At 40.4% G+C, this 21,084-nt stretch overlaps 1 protein-coding gene across 2 annotated transcripts in view; it reads right to left on the minus strand.

Annotated features, from left to right (window-relative positions):
• The window catches only part of ELAPOR1 (endosome-lysosome associated apoptosis and autophagy regulator 1), a 69,539-nt gene that overhangs the window by 20,544 nt on the left and 27,911 nt on the right, over positions 1-21,084 (minus strand). For both annotated transcript variants that reach the window (XM_058178170.1, XM_058178171.1), the window contains exons 2-11: positions 18,730-18,850; positions 14,904-15,096; positions 13,578-13,725; positions 12,445-12,525; positions 12,197-12,302; positions 11,570-11,719; positions 9,935-10,023; positions 8,782-8,959; positions 7,696-7,824; positions 4,539-4,629 (exon numbers count right to left, since the gene is read on the minus strand). In XM_058178170.1, coding sequence (XP_058034153.1) covers positions 4,539-4,629; positions 7,696-7,824; positions 8,782-8,959; positions 9,935-10,023; positions 11,570-11,719; positions 12,197-12,302; positions 12,445-12,525; positions 13,578-13,725; positions 14,904-15,096; positions 18,730-18,850 — 1,286 coding nt within the window. The remainder of the gene's footprint in view (positions 1-4,538; positions 4,630-7,695; positions 7,825-8,781; positions 8,960-9,934; positions 10,024-11,569; positions 11,720-12,196; positions 12,303-12,444; positions 12,526-13,577; positions 13,726-14,903; positions 15,097-18,729; positions 18,851-21,084) is intronic.

The following is a 21,084-nucleotide window of genomic DNA, read 5'->3' on the forward strand; positions in this document are numbered from 1 at the left end:
GGCTGAGGTTTGTCCCCTCTTTGGCCTGTTTTATCGCATTATTTCATCGCGTGTCATCGAATGGCCCTTGGTGGCCTGGCTTGCTCCATCGTATTTTCCTTTGTGGCCTTATGGCCTGGCTTGCTCCGTCCTATTTCCGCCCCCCCTTATTCCGGACTATGGGTCATCTAAACTGGGCGGTCATGCATGTCCATCTGCGGGATGGAGTGGATTGGACTGGATTGGACTAGCTTGGACTGGTCTCGGGACTTGGACAGACCGCTAGCCACATCTACCTAATTAAGATCTCTTGTAGAACTGTTCCCCATTGGCATGCCATGGAGACTGTCGGCCTGTCTGTTCCTGTTTTGTCATCGCTATCCAGTTCCTGCTCCATTTGTCCTTTGGCCATCTGGACTCCGCCTGGAAGATCTACCATTTCTGTTACTTTGGGAGTTTACCATCTTAGCATCCCTCGCCGATTCGCACTTTCCTATGCGCTACACTGCACGTGAACTCTTGCGCCTGCGAGGTGCCCCCGCCTCGCAGGAATGGCCCATATCGCTACCAAGGGCCGGCCTCAATGACGGGTCTTGGGACCCACAGAGGTGGCATGCGAGAAGAAGGAGCCTTTGGGGGTTTTTAGACAGGGTATTTTTAAGGGGTGGGAGGGGTAAGGCGGGTGAGGGGGGTAGCCCGTCGGGGGGGAAACCAGTTCCAACGCATGCTCGTGGCGATTATCAAAAGGGTTCGGAGGTTATGGGGGGGGAGGGTGTTCCTTTGTGTGAGGGTGAGTCTATCGGCACGGTAAGTGGGAGGGGCAGATATGGCGGAAGGGGGGGATCGTATCGACACAGGGGGTCACGCGTTCGATGTATGCAGGCGATCGCGTGCCCCGATCCCCTTAACTTTACCCGTTCCCCGGATGGTCAGGACCCTCAGAGCCTGGGCCTTCGTCTGATGCTATGCAACGCACGGTCCGCGGCCAATAAAGCCCCCCTAATACATGATCTAATTCAGGGGGGTGCCGCGGATATTATAGGCGTTACGGAGACCTGGCTGGGCATTGAAGGGGGTGTGCCCCTGGTTGAGATGTGCCCACCGGGTTTCCGTGCATTCCATCAGCCGAGGGCCCAGGGTAGGGGTGGAGGGGTGGCGGTTGTGATTAAAGAGAGTCTAGAGCCGAGGAGACCACTGTACCTCAGATAGCCGGGTGTGAATCCCTCTGTGTGAGGTGGGGTCATAGATGTCAGATGGGCTTACTGGTCGCGTACCTGGCTCCTTGCTGCGTGACAGCTGCCCTGCCCGAGCTCCTAGAGGTGCTTGCCGGGGTGGCGGTGGAGACCCCCAGACTTTTAGTCATGGGGGACTTTAACCTGCCATCTGCCGGCTTGTCATCGACGGTAGCTCGGGAGTTCTTGGCCTCCATGACGGCCTTGGACCTGACTCAAGTAGTGGATGGCCCCACTCACATCGGGGGTGGCACACTGGACCTGATTTTTGTCTCTGGTCAGTGGTTGAGAGATCTGGACTTAAAGGAAATAGTCATTGAACCTTTGTCATGGTCAGATCACTCTCTCCTTCGCCTGGACTTTCTGACCGCTACCCAACACCGCAGGGAGACGGAACCATTACGTTGGTACCGTCCCAGGCGCCTGATGGACCCTGAGAGGTTCCGGACGGAGCTTGGGCCATTTCCTGAGGGTCTGGCTCACGGCACGGCGGAGGAACTAGCTGCAGCCTGGGAACGGGCTGCGGCTGGGGCTTTAGACCGTGTCGTGCCTTTGCGGCCTCTGACCCGGCGTAGATCCCAACCGGCTCCTTGGTTCTCCGAGGAGCTGAGGGGGATGAAACGCCGGAGAAGACGCCTAGAGAGCTCCTGGAGGTCCAGCCGCTCAGAGGTTGATCGGACACTAGTTAGATCCTATACTAGGACCTACCTAGTGGCACTGAGGAAGCGAGGCGTTCCTCGCCTCCTCCTCATTGCATCGGCAGATAACCGCCCAGCTGCCCTGTTTGGTGACCCGCTCCCTCCTTCGCCAGGGGAGCGGGATGACCCGTTGCAGGGACGTGCTGAGGAGTTTAACGGTTATCTATACGATAAAATCGTTCAGCTGAAGGACGGCTTGGACCAAGATTGTAGTGATTCGGACGGGATGTCTGAGGGCGGTCTTGGTGATGTTGTGTGGGATGAGTTTGACCCTGTGACTCCCGAGGACATGGACAGGTTGCTGGGTAGACTGAATGCCACCACATGTTTACTGGACCCGTGCCCCTCCTGGCTGGTGCTGGCCACTCAGGAGGTGACACGAGGCTGGCTCCAGGGGATTACGAGTGCTTCCTTGTTGGAGGGAGTCTTTCCGGCCGCCTTGAAAGAGGCGGTGGTGAGGCCCCTCCTCAAGAAGCCTTCCCTGGACCCGGCTGTTTTAGGTAATTATCGTCCAGTCTCCAACCTTCGCTTCGCGGCGAAGGTTGTAGAGAGTATGGTGGCATATCAGTTCCCCCTGCACTTGGAGGAAACTGTCTATCTGGACCCGTTCCAGTCCGGCTTCCGGCCCGGTTACAGCACTGAGACGGCTTTGGTCGCGTTGGTGGATGATCTCTGGAGGGCCAGGGATAGGGGTTGTTCTTCTGCCCTGGTCCTATTAGACCTCTCAGCGGCTTTCGATACCATCGACCATGGTATCCTGCTGCGCCGGCTGGGGGGATTGGGAGTGGGAGGCACCGTTTATCGGTGGTTCTCCTCCTATCTCTCCGACCGGTCGCAGACGGTGTTGACGGGGGGGCAGAGGTCGACCCCGCGGCGCCTCACTTGTGGGGTACCGCAGGGGTCGATTCTCTCGCCCCTTCTGTTCAACATCTATATGAAGCCGCTGGGTGAGATCATCAGTGGCTTCGGTGTGAGGTACCAGCTGTACGCTGATGACACCCAGCTGTACTTTTCACACGGGCCACCCCAATGAAGCTATCAAGTGCTGTCCCGGTGTTTGGAAGCCGTACGGGTCTGGATGGGGAGAAACAGGCTCAAGCTCAATCCCTCCAAGACGGAGTGGCTGTGGATGCCGGCATCCCGGTACAGTCAGCTGAGTCCGCGGCTGACTGTCGGGAGCGAGTCACTGGCCCCGATGGAGAGGGTGCGCAATTTGGGCGTTCTCCTGGATGAGCGGCTGTCTTTTGAAGACCACCTGACGGCCGTCTCCAGGAGAGCTTTCCACCAGGTTCGCCTGGTGCGCCAGTTGCGCCCCTTTCTAGACCGGGATGCCCTGTGCACAGTCACTCACGCCCTTGTGACGCCTCGCCTGGATTACTGCAATGCTCTCTACATGGGGCTCCCCTTGAGGGGCATCCGAGGCTACAGTTAGTCCAGAATGCAGCTGCGCTGGTGATTGAGGGAGCCCTCGTGGCTCCCGAGTGACACCTATCCTGCGAGGCTGCACTGGCTACCTGTGGCCTTCCGGTGCGCTTCAAGGTGCTGGTGAACGCCTTTAAAGCGCTCCATGGCATAGGGCCGGGTTACTTACGGGACCGCCTGCTGCTACCGAATACCTCTCACCGACCGTGCGCTCTCACAGAGAGGGACTCCTCAGGGTGCCGTCGGCGCGACAGTGTCGTCTGGCGACACCCAGGGAAGGGCCTTCTCTGTGGGGCTCCCGCCTCTGGAACGAACTCCCCAGGACTTCGCCAACTTCCGGACCTCCAACCTTTCGCCATGAGCTTAAAACTCATTTATTCATCTGCGCTGGACTGGGTTAGTTTTTTAGTTTATGGGTTTTTTATGGGTTTTAGTTCTAAATTTTAATTCTGGCCAATTTAATAAGGTTTTTAAATTGTATTTTAATTGTATTTATTGTGTATTTTTTACTTGGCTGTGAACCGCCCTGAGTCCTACGGGAGAAGGGCGGTATACAAATTTAATAAATAAATAAATAAATAAAAAATAAATAAATATAGATGAAACATCTCAATTATCACTGTTTAGTAACTAGGTAATCAGAATATCTACATTCCACTTCAAATATATTCAGAACAAGATATTCCAATGGAATCACATTTCAATCATATAGATGCATTGTATGATTCAGTGTACAGCATGTCATTTATTTGGTTGTAACAAAACAATAAAATCTGTGCCTGGTTTTAAAGATCACATTTTAAAATTATGTTAAGAATCAGCTCAATCTTTCCTTCATTGTCTCCTTCTGCCATTTGTTATTAATCATTGTGAAGTAATGCAAGCAGAACACTGACTGGGAGAAATTAAATTTGTTTATGCAGCTTTCTTAATAACAGTACAACAGGGGTTTGCCACTACATTCTTTTGGACCTTTTCTATTGATTTTTCAGTGTAGCATACTGTGACCCTGCTTAGTTTCCAAGACCGGCAAGGTTAGCCAGAAGCTACTGTTGACTGAAGAAATTACCTAGAAATTAAGCACACAGCTTAGATTAATTCTTTATTTGTATTTTATTTGTATTTTCCGCTTACTTATTGCACCTGCTCACATTACTTTATCTAATGCATTTCCAATACATAGCTTAATTTGAACTAGTGACCTCACCTGAAGCCAGGAATCACCAATGTTAAAATCATGAAATCATTGTCAGAAGCTCCTGCAGCTGTGTAGATATAGTCACCTGCCACTTCCCACCCTGAAAATAAAAATCAAGAATTAACCACTTAACCACAATTTGAAGAAAGGTTATTCTTTCCATTATGTAATATCATATTTCATGTGAAATTTTGTACATTCTCTTCACAGAAACACAAGGAATCTATTGCTTTGAACTTATTCCCATCCACTCCCTAACATTTTCAAACTAGTTTCTCTAGAAGAACTTGGATCACAATTTGAGAAGTTTTCCAGGGATCAGGGCTGCTGCCGTACTAGTTGGGGAATTCTGGAGGTTGGAATCTCAACAAATCTAGAAGGAAGACTTGGATCATAGAAAGTTATGATATCATATAGCAATGTAGTAGAGGTTGGTTGAGAATTGCATATTAAAGGGGTTTCCAGGAGAGGAATGGAGAACTGAAGACATCTCCATGAAAGTGGAGTTGACAACTGCAGTGAAAAACAAAGAGCCCATAAACAGGCCCGCTCTTTGAAACCTCTCCGAACAAGGAGAAGACAGGAGGTTGCCCATATATGATCCAGATATATGGCTGCTCTTTGCAAGGAGACTGAAGAACAGCTATCTCCAATTGCACATGAAACTACTTTTAAATGATTAGAAACCTTTGGAACAACAATTTTGAAAACACTGGATGAGTCTGCCTTCAATTCTGAACAGAAGAAGATTTTAATCATAAGCTTAAGAATTCAAAGTATGTGAAATAAACAGCAAAAAACTAAATAAAAGTTTTGAGCTTAGAAAGCTATAAATGGATTAAGAATCCAGATGAAATTGGAATATTGTAACTTTTACAATAAAATTTTGGAATTAATTATAAAGAACACATAGCTTCTCGTGTGAAATAGATTCTGTTTTGGTTTTCGTAAGACATAACTAAGTTAAGCAATTTCATAATTTCAAAAAGTGGACACTAGAGGGACTAAAGTAAAGTAAAAGTGGACACTAGAGGGACTAAAGATTTACTAGCCTGTAAAATGATGCAAAATATGACAATGAAAATACAAGAGACTTTTGAATAATGCAATCAGAAGAGAGTAGCCACAATATCAACAATGTTGATAATGATGTCTTCTTCTATGAACAGACTATGTCCAAAAGTTGTTATCTACAGATGTAGAACAAATTTATCTGATAAGATAGAGATGGTATCAAAAGTGAATTTACAACTGAGAGACCAAGACAATGACTTAGAAAAGGAAGTTTTCAAACTGGAAGAGGTTTTCTAGATAAGAGATGGGATCTAAGATGAAGAGACAATGGTTTGTAACCTGAAACTCGATGAAGAGTCACTAAATTCGTTTACACTTGTAGTGAGGGAGATTGAAAGTCATTTATATATTTCTTTTTTCTTATTTATCTTACTTTTTTCCTTTCTTTTTCTTTTCCCTTGAAATAAAACTAAAAACAGAAAAATCAGGAAATTTAGAGATGCTGATTTCTGAGGGACTCATTCAACTCCTTTAATATTTGATTTTCATCATAGTATCACATGGTTAGAAGGGACTTTGAACAATTTCTTCTGTAAACCTAGGGCAAGGCAGGAATCCTCAGAACATTGCAAACTCTGCATAATACAATGTGGTTTCAAATAAAGAATCTCTTCTTATCAAGACAAGTTCTTTATAACCTTGAAACAAATCTAGAACATATATGGCTCCTAATTATGGTTGCTTTTCTGGTGCTTAGAACTCAATGCAAATAGAATTCTAGAAAGTCATATTTTTGAGTTTCTTTAGCACATGTAGTCCTTGAGTTATGACCAATTTGTTCAGTGATTATTCAAAGTTACAAAGGCACTGTATGAAGAAACTTATGACCAGTTCTTGAAATTCCAGGTGCGGCAGCACCTCCATAGCCACACGAACAAAATTTGGGCATTTGGCAACCAGATAGTTTGCCAGACCTTTTCTGCCAGCTTCCTGCAAGCCAGGTCAATGGGGGTACTGGTAGAAAAGGTCATAAGTGACTATGAAGTTGATTTCTTTGATCAAGGTTAAAATAGAAATGTATTTATCTTTGATAATCCTTAATGGACTTCGATAACATTGGGACTTACCATATTTTTCGGAGTATAAGACACACTTTGCATCTTATACACCGAATGTAGCCCTGCCCACCCACCGGCCCCCAACTTTCTGCCTTCCCCTATCCTCTCAAATGGAGCTTTTGGAGGCTGCAAACTCAGCCTCTCAAATGGAGCTTTCAAACGGAGCTTTCGGAAGCGAAAAAGCAAGGCGCAAGGACCATAATGACAACCCAGAACAGCTGTTGTCTTGTTGGAGTGGCTCCATGCTTCCCCTGCTGTACTCACTGGAGTGCCCTGCGATGAACAGCTGCATTTTTGAAGCTGTGTATCTGCCCCAATGATGTGCGTGTGCGCGCTCACAACCAGCAAACCTGTTGCTAAAGTTCACCTCTGGGAACAGCTAATTCGGGGTATTTTGGGAGACCGATCCCCCGCCAATCAGCTGCTCATGCTGAATCAGGCTAATGTGCTGAAGCTGACCAGGCTGTTTGCTAAGGACGCTAGCCGGATGAATACTGAAGGATGCTGGTAGGCAGAGGCAGATTTTTTTTTTTCTTATTTTCCTCCCCTAAAACTAAGGTGCATCTTATACTCCGGAGCGTCTTATACTCCGAAAAATATGATCAATGATGAGGCCGTATGGATTTGTTTATAGAAAAGAGATAGGTTAGAGAAAGACTAGATCATTTGTTGTATTTTAAGAGAAGGCGATAGGTTACTAAAATTGTCTATAGTTGTTGTGATGAAGTGAAAGTCATTCGTTATTTCTTTTCTTTTTCTTTACTATATTCTTATTGTTTCTTTTCTGTTTCTCTATTTTTTTTCCTTTCTGGTTCTTTTTTTAATTTATATTAGTTTTTGTTGTTGTAATTGTAATCTTTAATAAAATTACTGTAAAAAAAATAAACTATCAATTCCCATAAGAGTAAAATAACAAGTTTAGAGTTGGTTCATGAACTATCGGATGGTGCAACCTAATAAAGACACATAGCACAACTAGGACCCCTTGCATTACTCAAGTGCATTAGGTAAAAATACACATTTTGGGAGGATACCTGCCATTCTCTTATATTCGAAACTGATTCCACTGAGGACTGTAGTCTCCATATTAGCTGGCAGTGTGTTCCACCATTTGTATTCAAAGCCTAGCGCAGGCTCGGTGCCAACCGGGCAATTGGTACAACCTGAGAACCAAATTTAAAAAAAACAACAACACTAAGAATCACTGCTAATGACAGTCTTTAATTGGTGCTGTGGTTAATGGCACTTTCTGAAACAATGGTAAAATATAGTACAACTATGATAGTAGCAGCCTTTAAAAAAGTTTAAAAGTCCTTTTAAGAATGCCCACTAAACCGATATTTGTCAAACTTGGCAATTTTAAGCCATGCAGACTTTTAACTCCCAGAATTTGAGAAATGCTGGCTATGGAATTCTGGTAGCTGAAGGTCTAAAGTTGCCAAGTTTGAGAATCACTGCATTTAGCGTTTTACTATGCTTAGTTTTCTTTTGTAATGTCTTGAAATTTTTCGTGAAAGCAGGCAGCATTTTTTCAGACATGCAGAGCAGTCACAATGACCTTTTAATGGTTTGATTTTTTTCATTTGTTTTAATGGACCGAATTGTTGTACAGGGAGTAATTCTTCATGTTCCAAATTAGTCAGGTATATCAAGGTCAAGAATAAATCAGTAATGCCCTGTGTAAATCATCACTAAAATTCTTGACAGAAAGATTAGCTTTGTTCATTAGGCTCTTTCTTCTTTTCCTGCTTTGTGGATGGTTCATCAAAGAAAAATCTGTATTATAGTGTACTGGAAGGCACACAATTTGGAACATCATACTGGGGAAGGTTAATCTAAGTAAACCAAGGAATTACCTCTCTATCAGTATTATTTATAGTCCCATAGTCCTGTTGCCTTTAGAAAGAACAATGAATAAGGGGAAAAAAGAGAAGAAAAACTCCCATAATAAAAGACTGAATTTTCTTTTATGCCACTACTGAATCCAGGAAGTGCCCAGTTCGTGCTTTTTAGAGGCAGTTCCCAGTAATCAAGAACATGGTGCCAGTTTAAACCATTTAGAGAATCTCATTTATGTGAGTTTTATCTAATTCAGAAGGAAAAAAACAGAATAGCATTACCAGACCCATTTGAGTATTTTCCATATGGGCAAGGCTCACAGGTGCTGGCGTTTGTCTTAAAAAAACCAGGATTACAAGGGGGGCACATCATCTTTACACCCGATGGAGGTAATTTCACTGCCTTGGGGAGGTCCTCATTGCAAATCTTAGGCTCAGCCCATTTATACATTAGCTGTGTCTGTGAAGATAAAAGTATCACTCATTTAGCTATTCAGTCAATCAATCATTCATTCATAGTTAAAACATTTTACAGCATCTTTATATGCAAAAGGATTTATAATTGTCACTTCTTATACACTAATATAAACAATTTCAGGCTATCCAGATATTTTGGTTCACAATTCCAGGACTCCCTTGTTGCTGGTCATATTAACTGTGGCTAATGGGAGTTGCAAGATACCATACATCTACAGTAAGCAATGCATACAGCCTACAGTACTCTAGAAGTTGTTGAACTATAACTTCCAGTGTTGTTGAGAACAATTTTCACAGGTATACTATGGTATACTCTATTTTCCCAAATATACACAAAAATACAAATACGTATGAAGAAAAAAAGGACCATAGACTGAACTTAGCTTTAACTGGGACTTGTCTGTCAAAACCTATAAGCAAAACCAAAAAAAGGGGCAGAGCCATGATAAAAATGGCATTTGGTTCTCTTTGATTTAATAAATTAAATTTTAAAAAATATATCACTCGTTATGATTACTGTTCACACAAATATTAACCCTTTCTTCCTACCACATATATTTAATAATTTTCCCCTTTTCTCGGATAACATAATTTAACCCAGATAGACAGAGAGAAGGGATTTTATTCGCTACTTCCAAGAATTTTAGATGGCCCATACAGCCCTTTGAAGTCCCAGATTCAATACTCGTGGAACAGGTAACAAATATTTTGACTCTCCTTAACGTTAAATAAACACTAGCTATGTGGGATATGTGAACCAATCGTTACCTATTTTAGGTCTTGGTAATCATTCTGCTAATTGTATCCACAAGGAAGTGCTTGCTATTCCCTACCTTATTTATATACATATGACACTTTGCAACAAAAACATTTTGAATGATGCTGACCATCAAGGCTGTGCTTCAAAAGCCCCCAAAACAGCATCCCACTACTGTATGGAATTCTAGAAGTTGCATACCTCCCCATTTGTATCACAGGTAGTGTGGGTATAAAAATAATCCTTATCTGTACAGGCTGGGCGAGTCTTACAGGAAGAAGAACCTGGTTCTTTATTGCAAAAGAAACAGCAGTTAAATCCATGCAGACATGAGAGACTCAGGAACATTTTCAGCAATAAGCTATAAAAATTATAAAACTATATATATACATTGTATGTGTGTGTGTATCACTGGTGGATTAATGTCGCATAATTAACAACAACAATATGTTTGAGAATAAAACAGATTTTCTCAGTCTTCACATGTTCTTTGATTACAATTATTATACCTAGTCAGCCTAGCTACTGCTCAGGAAAAATTAAAGGGATGAGGTTGAGGCTACAAATCTTGAACTTAGGTTTCAAATTATTTGCCTCATGAGTTAAATTATTCCATACAGGTACAAGTTAGCTCACACTGAATCTGCTATCTTTTTCCAAGAATCCGCCACATCTAAAAAAGACCCAGCATGCTTCCATATAGACGTCTCCTAGAGTGACCATGTCATATTTCAGAACCAGTTATAGAAAACAGCAGAATTTTGTATCGAATTATAATCTCATTAAATTATGGGAGTGGTGTAGAGTGATCATACAATACAAGCCTTTTTAAAAAGCATTCCCAAATTTAGAGGGTCCACCTTTTATTTTCCTTCTCCTCTTGTCTCTTTTCTCCAACTTTCAAAATTGCCAGTGAAAAGGATAAGTACAAATAAACAAGCTTGTAAAAATTATGGAGTCTTCTTAAATTTCTAATTCTCTGTCATCAAGGTTTCAAAGAGGGCTGAACCAATTCATTGTAAATGATTTGAACAAAGTTTCTACTGTCTTTTAATCAATATGGCAGGAAGAATTCAAACAATACAGTACTGTATATCCTAGTGTTTGTGCTAGCAAAAGCACAGAGTAAATATTTCAACATTTGTTGTTTTTCTTTTTCTTCTGAACTTTAGAATTTTGAAAAGTGCCAGAGGACGCTGAAAGGAACTAGTAAATCAAGTATGCTAAATTATCACCTGCAGCCTCTTTGTTCCTTTTCTGTAGTCCCCCAAGACCACATTATCAAAATTCAGCAGCAAGTTTTTCTACAATATTTCAAACACAAGAAGTAATTATAGGTTTGTTAAGGCTATAATTTCTTTTTGCTCTTGTTGTTAAACCCAAGAACATTCCCCCACTCAAATTATTTAAAGAGGCCTCAAATCCCAGGCATAGTCCTTTCAGTAACATCACTGCCATGATCTCTGTGACTCTCGACTACTAGAAACCTTATTAGAAGAAAAGGCAGTCCCCTGCCTACCTTTGTGGCTGCTGCTGAATAAGACAGTGCCAACAAAGTGAAGCTGAAACAAAATCTAGCCTGCAATATTGTAGAATTTAGGGCAAGGATATAGCAAACACAGACAAATATGGATTAGAAATATAAGAGAGAACGATACCTGATTTTCAGTTTGTACAGAGCATATGCAGTGAAGTTAAAAAGCAAAGGGGGCAGTTGTAAGATGACAATTTATACATCTAAACCTATCATGGCTGGAAATGTGAGATAATTTGCCTAACAAGTACAGAAAAATCAACTACACTTCAAAGAAATGGCTGAGGCATGGAACTTATTACCTGAGTAATTTCCTGGCTCACACTGCTGGCAGGAAGTAGCTCCTTTGGAAGAAAAAGAATTTGCTGGGCACTGCTGACAGAAGGAAGAACCAGATTTGGCAGTATAGGTGCCTGCTTTACAAGGAAAGCATTCAGAAGTATAAGCCACACCTAGGGAACATAGGAAAAAAGAAGGGAAACATGTTTGCAGCAAGCAAAATAATCCTTTGAACGCCACCAGCAGCAACTTGCACTAGAGATAGGCAATACCTTTCTGACCCATGAGACTAATTTCACACAGATAACCAACCAATCAATCTCAAACGAGGTTCCTCTCATAAAGTTCCATCTCCTATTCCCAAGTCCCCTCACCAATCTGTCACAATCTGTAGCAAAAACTGTACATCTGCAATTGTGATTCTGCCCTGACCACATCAAAACTCTCTGAGGAGAGAAAATATGGAATATAGACATGGTTGATTGGAGAAGTCTTCAAAGTACTCGTGTCTCTCTGAATCATCTTCTTCTAGAACAGAAGATGGTGAGTTTTGCTCTGTTCAAGGGGAGAAGAGAAGCTATCTGAGCCTGTCATAATCCTGGTCCTCACCATTTCATTAGATTCAGTGCATGCACCAACAAAACACATACCTGTAATCCCAATGTTTTTCACCAACACAGGCTTGGGGGTTTTGGACCAAACAGAGAAAGCTGTTGTTTTCCAGTACAAGACATTGTTGCCTCGACTTAGCTCCACCTATAGATATTAAAAATCTAGTTAAAATGCTCAGATTATATGTATATTGAAATACAGTGCTAGTTCCCAGTAGTTCATACATTTTTCCTTCCTCAAATTACTACTAGCTGCAGTTTTAAGTTTAAAAACATTATATACTTACACTGTGTTTTTCCCAACCTCTCTCTGTAGTTCTCATCCATCGAGACTCCTCCACAGTTGGTTGACATTGGTCATTCTGAACCTACAATAAATTAAGATGCAGATAAGGATGCCATTTCTGTTCACAGGAATAGAGATTTATTGGATTCTCCATAGGACCTATTTAAGGTGGCACAATTAAATACAATTTGAACATATGCTCTACTTTTGATGCTAGATGGAGACTTCTTTTTACAAGTTTGTATAACGAATGATATTCCAGAGGTTGACTAACTTTTTAGAACTGTGATACCTTTCAAAGAATCCTGAAAATCCTGTGGAATATGTACAATTCCCCAAGATCTTGTGTAAGAACATTAAGAAATAATACAACATTTGACATACTGACATCTGACATAAATTAATATTGGTTACCATTTTGGCACTTACAGTCCCTAAAAATGTATATATTTAAGGCTGCACATTGAAATACAGTATGTTTTTCTGTATTACTAAATACAGTACTAAAAAAAATCAGGCTGCGTAAAGTATTCAGGCTGATTTTAGCACACCTAGACTATTTTATTTAGATTGTAACATGTAAGTTGGAATCTTTTAATGCCCATTTTATTGATCCATGGGAATCTTTTCTATTACTACTCCTTTCAATATAGAAGAATAGAGCCATTAATATTAATTAAAGCAACACTTAAATGTATTTCAATATACTTTAGACTTGCAAAGTCATCAAAAGTGCATTTTGAAGAACATGCCAGCAACAAGTTCTGGACTAGAAATAAATATTGGAAAAGTCTTCTTGGTTCTAACATTATTATAATTATGGAAAGTTGTTTCTTCAAGGAGCACAAAAAGCTATCACTTTGTTTTGAAAGCTCACCAGAACATTACCAAAATTCATGAGCAAATGCAATTTGAGAAAGAAAGAATATATGGAAGGTGTTAACAGATTACTGCAAACAGAATACTGGACATGAATTTTAGTGGTGTCTGATTTAAGTAAAATAGAAACAGTTTTATTAAACCTGGGAGGAAATACCAGATCACATGGAATGCAAATTCTGGAAATTTCTCTTATATAACATAAAATAATCAAAACATAGATAGAATCTTTCAATTGAATTGCAAGAAACATACAAAGAATTCAAAGACAATGTTGCTATCTGGATAGATGTAGTCAAAGGAGACGGTCCCAGATTGCTTGAGGTTAACAGCGTACATCAGAGTAGCTATGCACTCATCCGTGTTGGAGGCAATATAATCTCCCTTAGGAATCCATGTTGATCTGGAACAGAAGAAAGAGTCCAGCAGTTGTGAGAGTACTATTGCACATCAGCAGCAAACAGGTATTCTCAAGACATTACAAGAGAGTTACATTTGGACCTAAGAAGTTACACAGTCAAATGCCAGATCATGTATTTCTACAGAAAATGGAATAATATTTATGATTAATCGTAATTTGTTTGTATCAAGTTTAATTTGGTCTTGAAAACAAGATTATGTAACAAAAAAGCGGCATACCTAGAGTAGTTGAGCCATATTGATTATTATACTTATTTCATAATGAACAGCATATAATCTATACACTCATTTCTACTACTGTATATGGAGCCACCTAAAGACCAAAGCATATTGTGTGTACAATATAATACAATCATGAAAAAGGGATATAGATAACTTTCTTTTTGCTTAACTAATTATATTGGAAAACCTTTGTCCACTCTGAAGTATGGCAGATGCAGATGTCTGCATGCTTAGAAGGCACAAAGTTGAAAATAACTGCTTTAAAGTATTTCCTGGACTAGTTTCTTCTCCTCTCCCCCCAATAATTTTATTAATTACATTAAACAGATATAACAACCTAATTCAGAAATATATCAAAAAGAATGAAAAAGAAATATTTTAAAAGTGTAGAAAAAATCCCTGCCACCACCACCACCCCTCCACTGCCGCCAAGGAAGTAGCAAGAAAAATAAATTTCTACTAGACCAGTTTTTCATCTAAACAGCATAAAGGAAAATCACTACTGAGAGATAATTTGGTGTAGTGATTACCAGGTTAGAAACCAAGAGACCATGAGTTTCAGTCCCACTCTAGGCATGAAGCTAGCTGGGTGACCTTAGGCCAGTCATTGTCTTTCTTTGAACTGGCAGGTGGTCACCTTGCTTCAGTTTTCAGTTTCTTCCCCTATTACTTTCAAGTAAAGAAGGCATTAATATTTGAACAAAATCTAGAAATCCAATCTAAAGCAGAGGGCTCAAAGCACTGGTGGTAATGTACAAAGAAGATAATGTTATTCTGAGCTCCCACGCTTAGAGATAAATTAGCTGCAATGTTTCATAAACACTCCTACTCAAAATGCTGTCAAGCTTTAGAATTTGCAGTCTTAAGGTCACTCGCTGACATATAGGTTGACTTTCAAAATAGATATATCCCAGCATTAATAACAACACGTTCACTCACTTGGTGCAGTTTCCCAAGGACTCCAAGAGGTTGTAATCAATTTCAAAATTGGTTGCTATGCTGGCAAACCCATGGGGCAACTCATCCCATTCATCGAACCTGACACCAGTCCCAAGAGAATATCTGCCCTCTGCACATGGTTTGCAAGACTGATCTTTCATATCCAAGAATTCACCTGCTTTGCAAGAAAATGCTGAAATACAGAAAATCACCAAAATAAAATCTGGGTAAAAGATGAATCCAGACCAACACAGGTAGCTCCAGTGAATCTGTTACAGCTGACTTTATAGAACGACACTTTCTAATATCTTTGAGTTGTGTTTAACATATGACAAGGCTAATTTTTTGTTAGATAAAATGAAAGACATGTTTGTTAGCTACATTTTATATTTTCATTGCATACAAGTTTTCATTAGATATCTAGTACCAAAACATAACTGAAATAAAGCACGCGCACACACACACACACAAACACAGATTTAAAGACATTAAGGGCTATTCCACATGACCAGTCATCCCACCCAAATGTTTCCACACCTGGAAATTAGTTCTTTTAAGTCAATGGGCCTTTTTAAAAAGTGGATATCAAACTGTACTGTAAGACTTTGTTTTATATAAATACAAGCTATTTGTATTTATATTGAATAAACTACTTGAATAAACTATAATGAATCTCATGTTCACACAGTTCAACCCTTCTTTTCCCCTATGATATAGGTTTAAGCATCACACCAAGGCATTTTTAACCACAATTTGCTAGATAAGCCAAAAAGGCTAGATTCATATGTACCTGTACAAAACATATGATATTCTTTTAAGAAGAAAAGAGTGTAAACCATGTCAAGGAAAGTATGGGTAGGGTTTTTTTTAAATGTCCACCATGAGCTCCAGACATATTGTCCACACACACCCATACTCCACACACACTTTGCAGGAATGGATAGGTGAAAACAAAACAATTCTGCACCATGCATACAAGTCTTGTCTTTTGTAAGAAAGGTTACAAATATTAAGATTTCCAATCAAGTTTATCTTTGTTGTTCAATACGAGTAAAGGGTATTTCTGTGATTAGAATATATCCACAATATTTCAATGTCAAGGCCCCGTGCATACAAATGCAAGCACATAATATAGGTCAGGGGTCTCCAATTGCTGGCTGAGGAATTCTGGGAGTTGAAGTCCACAAGTCTTAAAGTTGCCAAGGTTGGAGACCCCTAATATAGGTAGTCCTTGACTTACGACCATAATTAAGCCCAAAATTTCTGTTAATTGAGAAATTTAAGTGAGTTTTGCCCCATTTTACGATCTTTCTTACCATAGTTGTTAAATGAATTGCTGCAGCTGGTAAGTTAGTAAACTAGTTGTTATGTGAATCTGGCTTCCCCATTGACTTTGCTTGTCAGAAGGTCACAAAAGGTGATTATATGACCCTGGGACATAGCAACAGTCATAAATATGAACCAGTTGCCAAGTCTCTGAATTTTGTTCATGTGATCATGGGAATGCTGCAGAGGTCGTTAACTGTGAAAAATGATCATAAGTCACTTTTTTCAATGCCATTGTAAGTTTGAACGGTCACTAAATGAACTGTTGGAAGTTGAGGGCTACCTGTAACTTATTGAAATTATGGGGAAAACAACAGGAAACAGTATGGGAGAATTCCTTTAGGTAAATGGAGATGGAAATTTTGAGGACCCAGATTGTTGGGGGGGCAATAAGTTGACTTTGTAAAAATATACAAATAGAATGAGACTATTGCCTTATACACTGTAAGCCGCCCTGAGTCTTCGGAGAAGGGCGGGGTATAAATGTAAACAAAAAAAACAAACAAAAAAAAATTTGGACATGCTAATTCCTTTTATATCATTTCTCTATGAACTTTAAAAAGAGAGCAATTGAATGATGTAAAAATGGGCAGAAAGGTCTATCTGATATTTTGTGTTATTTAAACATTTATGTCCTATTCTTCTTTATAAAATTCAGAGTTAACAATGCCAGAGTAGGCTATTGCTCATTAATATGCTAGCTCCAGAAACCCTTTAGGCATGTGATTGATAGAATGATAGACTATAAAAAATAATGATGCATGACAAGATTGAAGAAAGTAGAAGAAGGGGAAGACAGGGAAAGATAAAATAGATGAAAAGGATCAAAGAGATGACTGGAATATCTTGGCAGATCTATGTTACTACTACAAAGATAGTTCAAGATGGAAACCAGTTGAAGCAACTTGATGGCACATTATGAAATAATTATCTTTTAGAAGTTGGATGTATGCTTCTAAAGATACTATTACTTTACTTCTAATCAGTGGTGGGTTGCTTCCAGTTCATCCAGTTCGGGCGAACTGGTAGTGGTGGCGGCAGGAGGCTCCACCCACCTGCCCAGACATTATCAAAAACACTCTGCGCATGCGCAGAAGTGCAGCACGCTCACAAAACGACTGTGTGTGCCCGTGCGCTACCAATAGTGAACCGGTAGCGCCGGGATTTGAAACCCACCACTGCTTCTAACCATTGATAGTAACATTGGGAATAACAGTATGTATTGAATGTAATAAAAAGAACAAAAAGAGCTATGTACAAAACACTGGCTTCAATTTTTAGGTCCCATTTGTTATAATTGTGCTATAAGTAATTCTGTACCATTGAAATAAAAATAAACAATTTTATAGTTAAATTTAAATCAAATTATACTTCCAAGTAAAACTTGTATTTTCTTGTGTGGATGGATATAGAGTAGTGATGGCTAAACTTTTTGCCGTCATGTGTTAAAAGTGGGGGAGCATGGGGGGGTCACAGACATGCATGCCCAAACCCATAATTCAATGCCCCCCTGTATCCCGCCGCCCCATGCATGTGCGCGTGACCCCCGCCCCCGCACTCCCCTCACTTTTGGCACACAACGGCAAAAAGGTTTCCAGTGGGCCAGGTAGACCCGTTTTTTGCCTTCCCCAGGCTCCAGAGGTTTTCGTGGAGCCTGGGGAGGGTGAAAACTGCCTTCCCCACTCACCCGGAGGCTGGAAATGGCCCGTTTCCCGGCTTCTGGTGGGACCGGAAGGCCCGTTTTTCACTCTCCCCAAGCTCCAGAGGCTTTCTTGGAGCCTGGGGAGGGCAAAAACAGCCTTCGGCACCCCTCTGGCGGCCCTCCAGAGGCCAGAAACGGCCTGTTTTCCAACCTCCAGTGGGCCCGGAAGGCCCGAAAATCAGCTGGCTGGTGAGCGCATGCGTGCTGGAGCTGAGCTAGGGCAACACTTGCGTACCCACAAATATGGCTCTGTGTGCCAACTGTGGCACACGTGCCATAGGTTCGCCATCATGGATATAGAATGTCTTTTCTAATATAATATTTGCCTTTATCAATTTTTAGAAGCACATGCACAACAAGTTTACAATTCTTGATTATGGACAAATTAATTAATATCTAACATGGTAGTCCTAATTACAGTTTAGTCACAATTTAGGGATTCTTTACTGATGAGCTGCCTTGTATACAACATAACATTTAAAATCTCTGAAATGCTTTTTCTTCAGAAAAAATCCCTGGTCAGGAGAAAAATATGACAGAAGATAGTCTAGGTCAGTTGCAAATTTAAATTTCTCCCTTTTGAATCTTCACATATTATTGGAATTGGGGAATAAGACTACATCCAAGCAAAGAAATGGTTACATAATTCTATTGAAATGACAGTGTTGTCCCTGCTCGTAAACAAAGTATCTTGTGGCGTAGAGTAACCTTTGTCTCTGCTTCTGATAATGTTTGAAATGTCAAAAGAAAGACATCAGTGGCGAACAAAAATGATGGGTGGCAGCAATCATGACTTACAGCATTCTGTGCCTTTGATGGGATCTGGCAGGCCAGTGCAGAGTCCTGGGGTGTGGGGCACAGCAACTCTCCATCTGGAGCCCAGGCTGTTACATGCTGTGTATTCATAATGGTATTCAGACTGGAAGAGAAAAAAGAGAGAGACCAAATAACAAGGTGTGCATTTAGTCCAGATGACAGACGTTTTTTTTCTTATTTCAGAAAATTGTTTCTCTGCAGGACATAAGAGAACTTTATTATTTTAAAATCTATAAACTATAGCAAGGGGGGAAAAAAGAATCCAACTCTCCTAGAGATTTTAAATCATATTTTTGATGTGAAAATAGCATACAAAACAAATCATGGGCCAGTCTTCAAGTTTTAGTTTCTAGAGACTTATCATTTCATGATCTAAAACACTTACTTCTAAATCTGTAATGGTATCTACAGAGGTAACCATTTAGCCAAAGCAGGGAAAACTGCAGTTTTGTAGCATCTTAAAGAGTAAACCACAATCACTATCAGGCATTTTCTTGCAGACTATAACTAAAACGTGGATTTTTTGGAGTGAGTGGGAGAGGACTGCTATACTAGTCAAGAGATATGGAAAACTAACTTGTGGTTGCCATCTAGTGGTTTTCTGGATGTTGAAGACCAGACTTCTAGTCCTACTACACACAACTACCTAACCTAATATGCCTGCTAATCAACAACAACAGATTGTGCTACTGACCATACTACAAAACTGTGAAATCCAGATTCCAAAGCTATCTCTGTATCTCCTCATGTAGCAGTAGAATAGGACATAATACAATCAGCCCAACTTCAGACCTTTGCTCCAGTAATGCTGGATTTTACAGCAAGCAAACTAGCCAATCCCTATGTCAAAAATAATTGAAGCCAAATCTGACATCTAAAGAGTAGGCATAGTACTGTAAATATTTGTCAGTATGTGTGGGTAAAAGTATCAACATAAATTCAAATTTTTAATTGCTACCAACCATGCAAGGGTTTCTGTGAATTTGGGCATTACTGGCAAATTAAAGAAATATATTAATTGCATATTATCACCAAACTTGCTTTCCGTTTCTCCCATACACATTCAGGAAGTTATGTAGTTTCTGATTCAAGATGATACAGGAAAACTTTCTAACCTATGAAAACCCAACTTGAAAAAGAGAACACCAAAGATCTAGGACCAAAATGTTTGTTTTAATATCATGTGTTCTTGTAAGTGCCACTCTTTAATACCATTTTAATTTGAATTGCTCCTTTTAAGACCTAAATATTTCACCAAACAAAATTATATTTATTCTAGCACAATAGAGATTAAGATAACAAAGCAAGTTGTTCATGAAACAACTGAGAACCCAGATGTGGAATTTTCCTGAGAAAGAAAAATAACTACATTTCTTTAGTATTCTAAATGGATGAACACTCAAAGTATATCTGTGTCTTACAGTACAGTATTCTGATCTAAACAACTTCAATTGAGCATAAAAGGCAATGCAAGTGCATAGATGCATTATACACTATAAATGCAGAGTTCTGGTAGCACAGTGGTTAGAATGCCGTATTGCAGGCTAATTCTGCCCACAGCCTGAAGTTTGATTCTGACAGTGCTCAAGGTTGACTCAGCCTTCCATCCTTCCAAGGTTGGTAAAATGAGAATCCAGATTGTTGGGGGCAATATGCTGACTCCATAAACCACCCAGAGAGCACTATAAAGCACATGGGGATGGTATATAATGCTATTGCTATTGCTATATAAAAATGTCTTCCACTTCCTTGCCAACATACTGTAAATTGTTAACTGGAGACAGAGAAAAAGGACTAGGAAATGAGCCGATTCCTTTTAAGTGCTATATTTCTATGTTTTTACTGGCTAAATAAATCTATCACTGAATTTCTGCAACAGAGATTTTACAGATTGTTCTGCATATTTATTATGATATTTCTTCTGACTATAAAATGTGGGCATGTTACGCTAAGCTTGGCTAACCAAGCTACAAATAGCCTGAAAGCTTTATTGCATCAATGGGTGGAATCAGAGGAAAAGTACAAATGGGTTTGATGGTGAGCACTTTGGGGTTTAATTACTGTAACTGCAGATGGGATGTAGTTAAGTTACCCGGCTATTTTTATATTCTATGTTTTAATATAATTCTAACATTGGACTGAAACCTTTCACTATCCAGGAAGTTTTAATAATTTCCTTGTTCAAATACAATAATGGTTATAAGGTCAAGTTGTCTAAGTTCTGATTCAACAGAAAGCAAACATATAGCTGTGCCAATGAATGACTTCAGCCATAATAACTATTGCTATCTGAATGCACGATTGCCTCCTCATGGGAAGCATGCTAAGACTGCATCT

This window comes from Ahaetulla prasina, chromosome 3 (genome assembly GCF_028640845.1).
Source record: "Ahaetulla prasina isolate Xishuangbanna chromosome 3, ASM2864084v1, whole genome shotgun sequence".
NCBI lineage: Eukaryota > Metazoa > Chordata > Lepidosauria > Squamata > Colubridae > Ahaetulla > Ahaetulla prasina.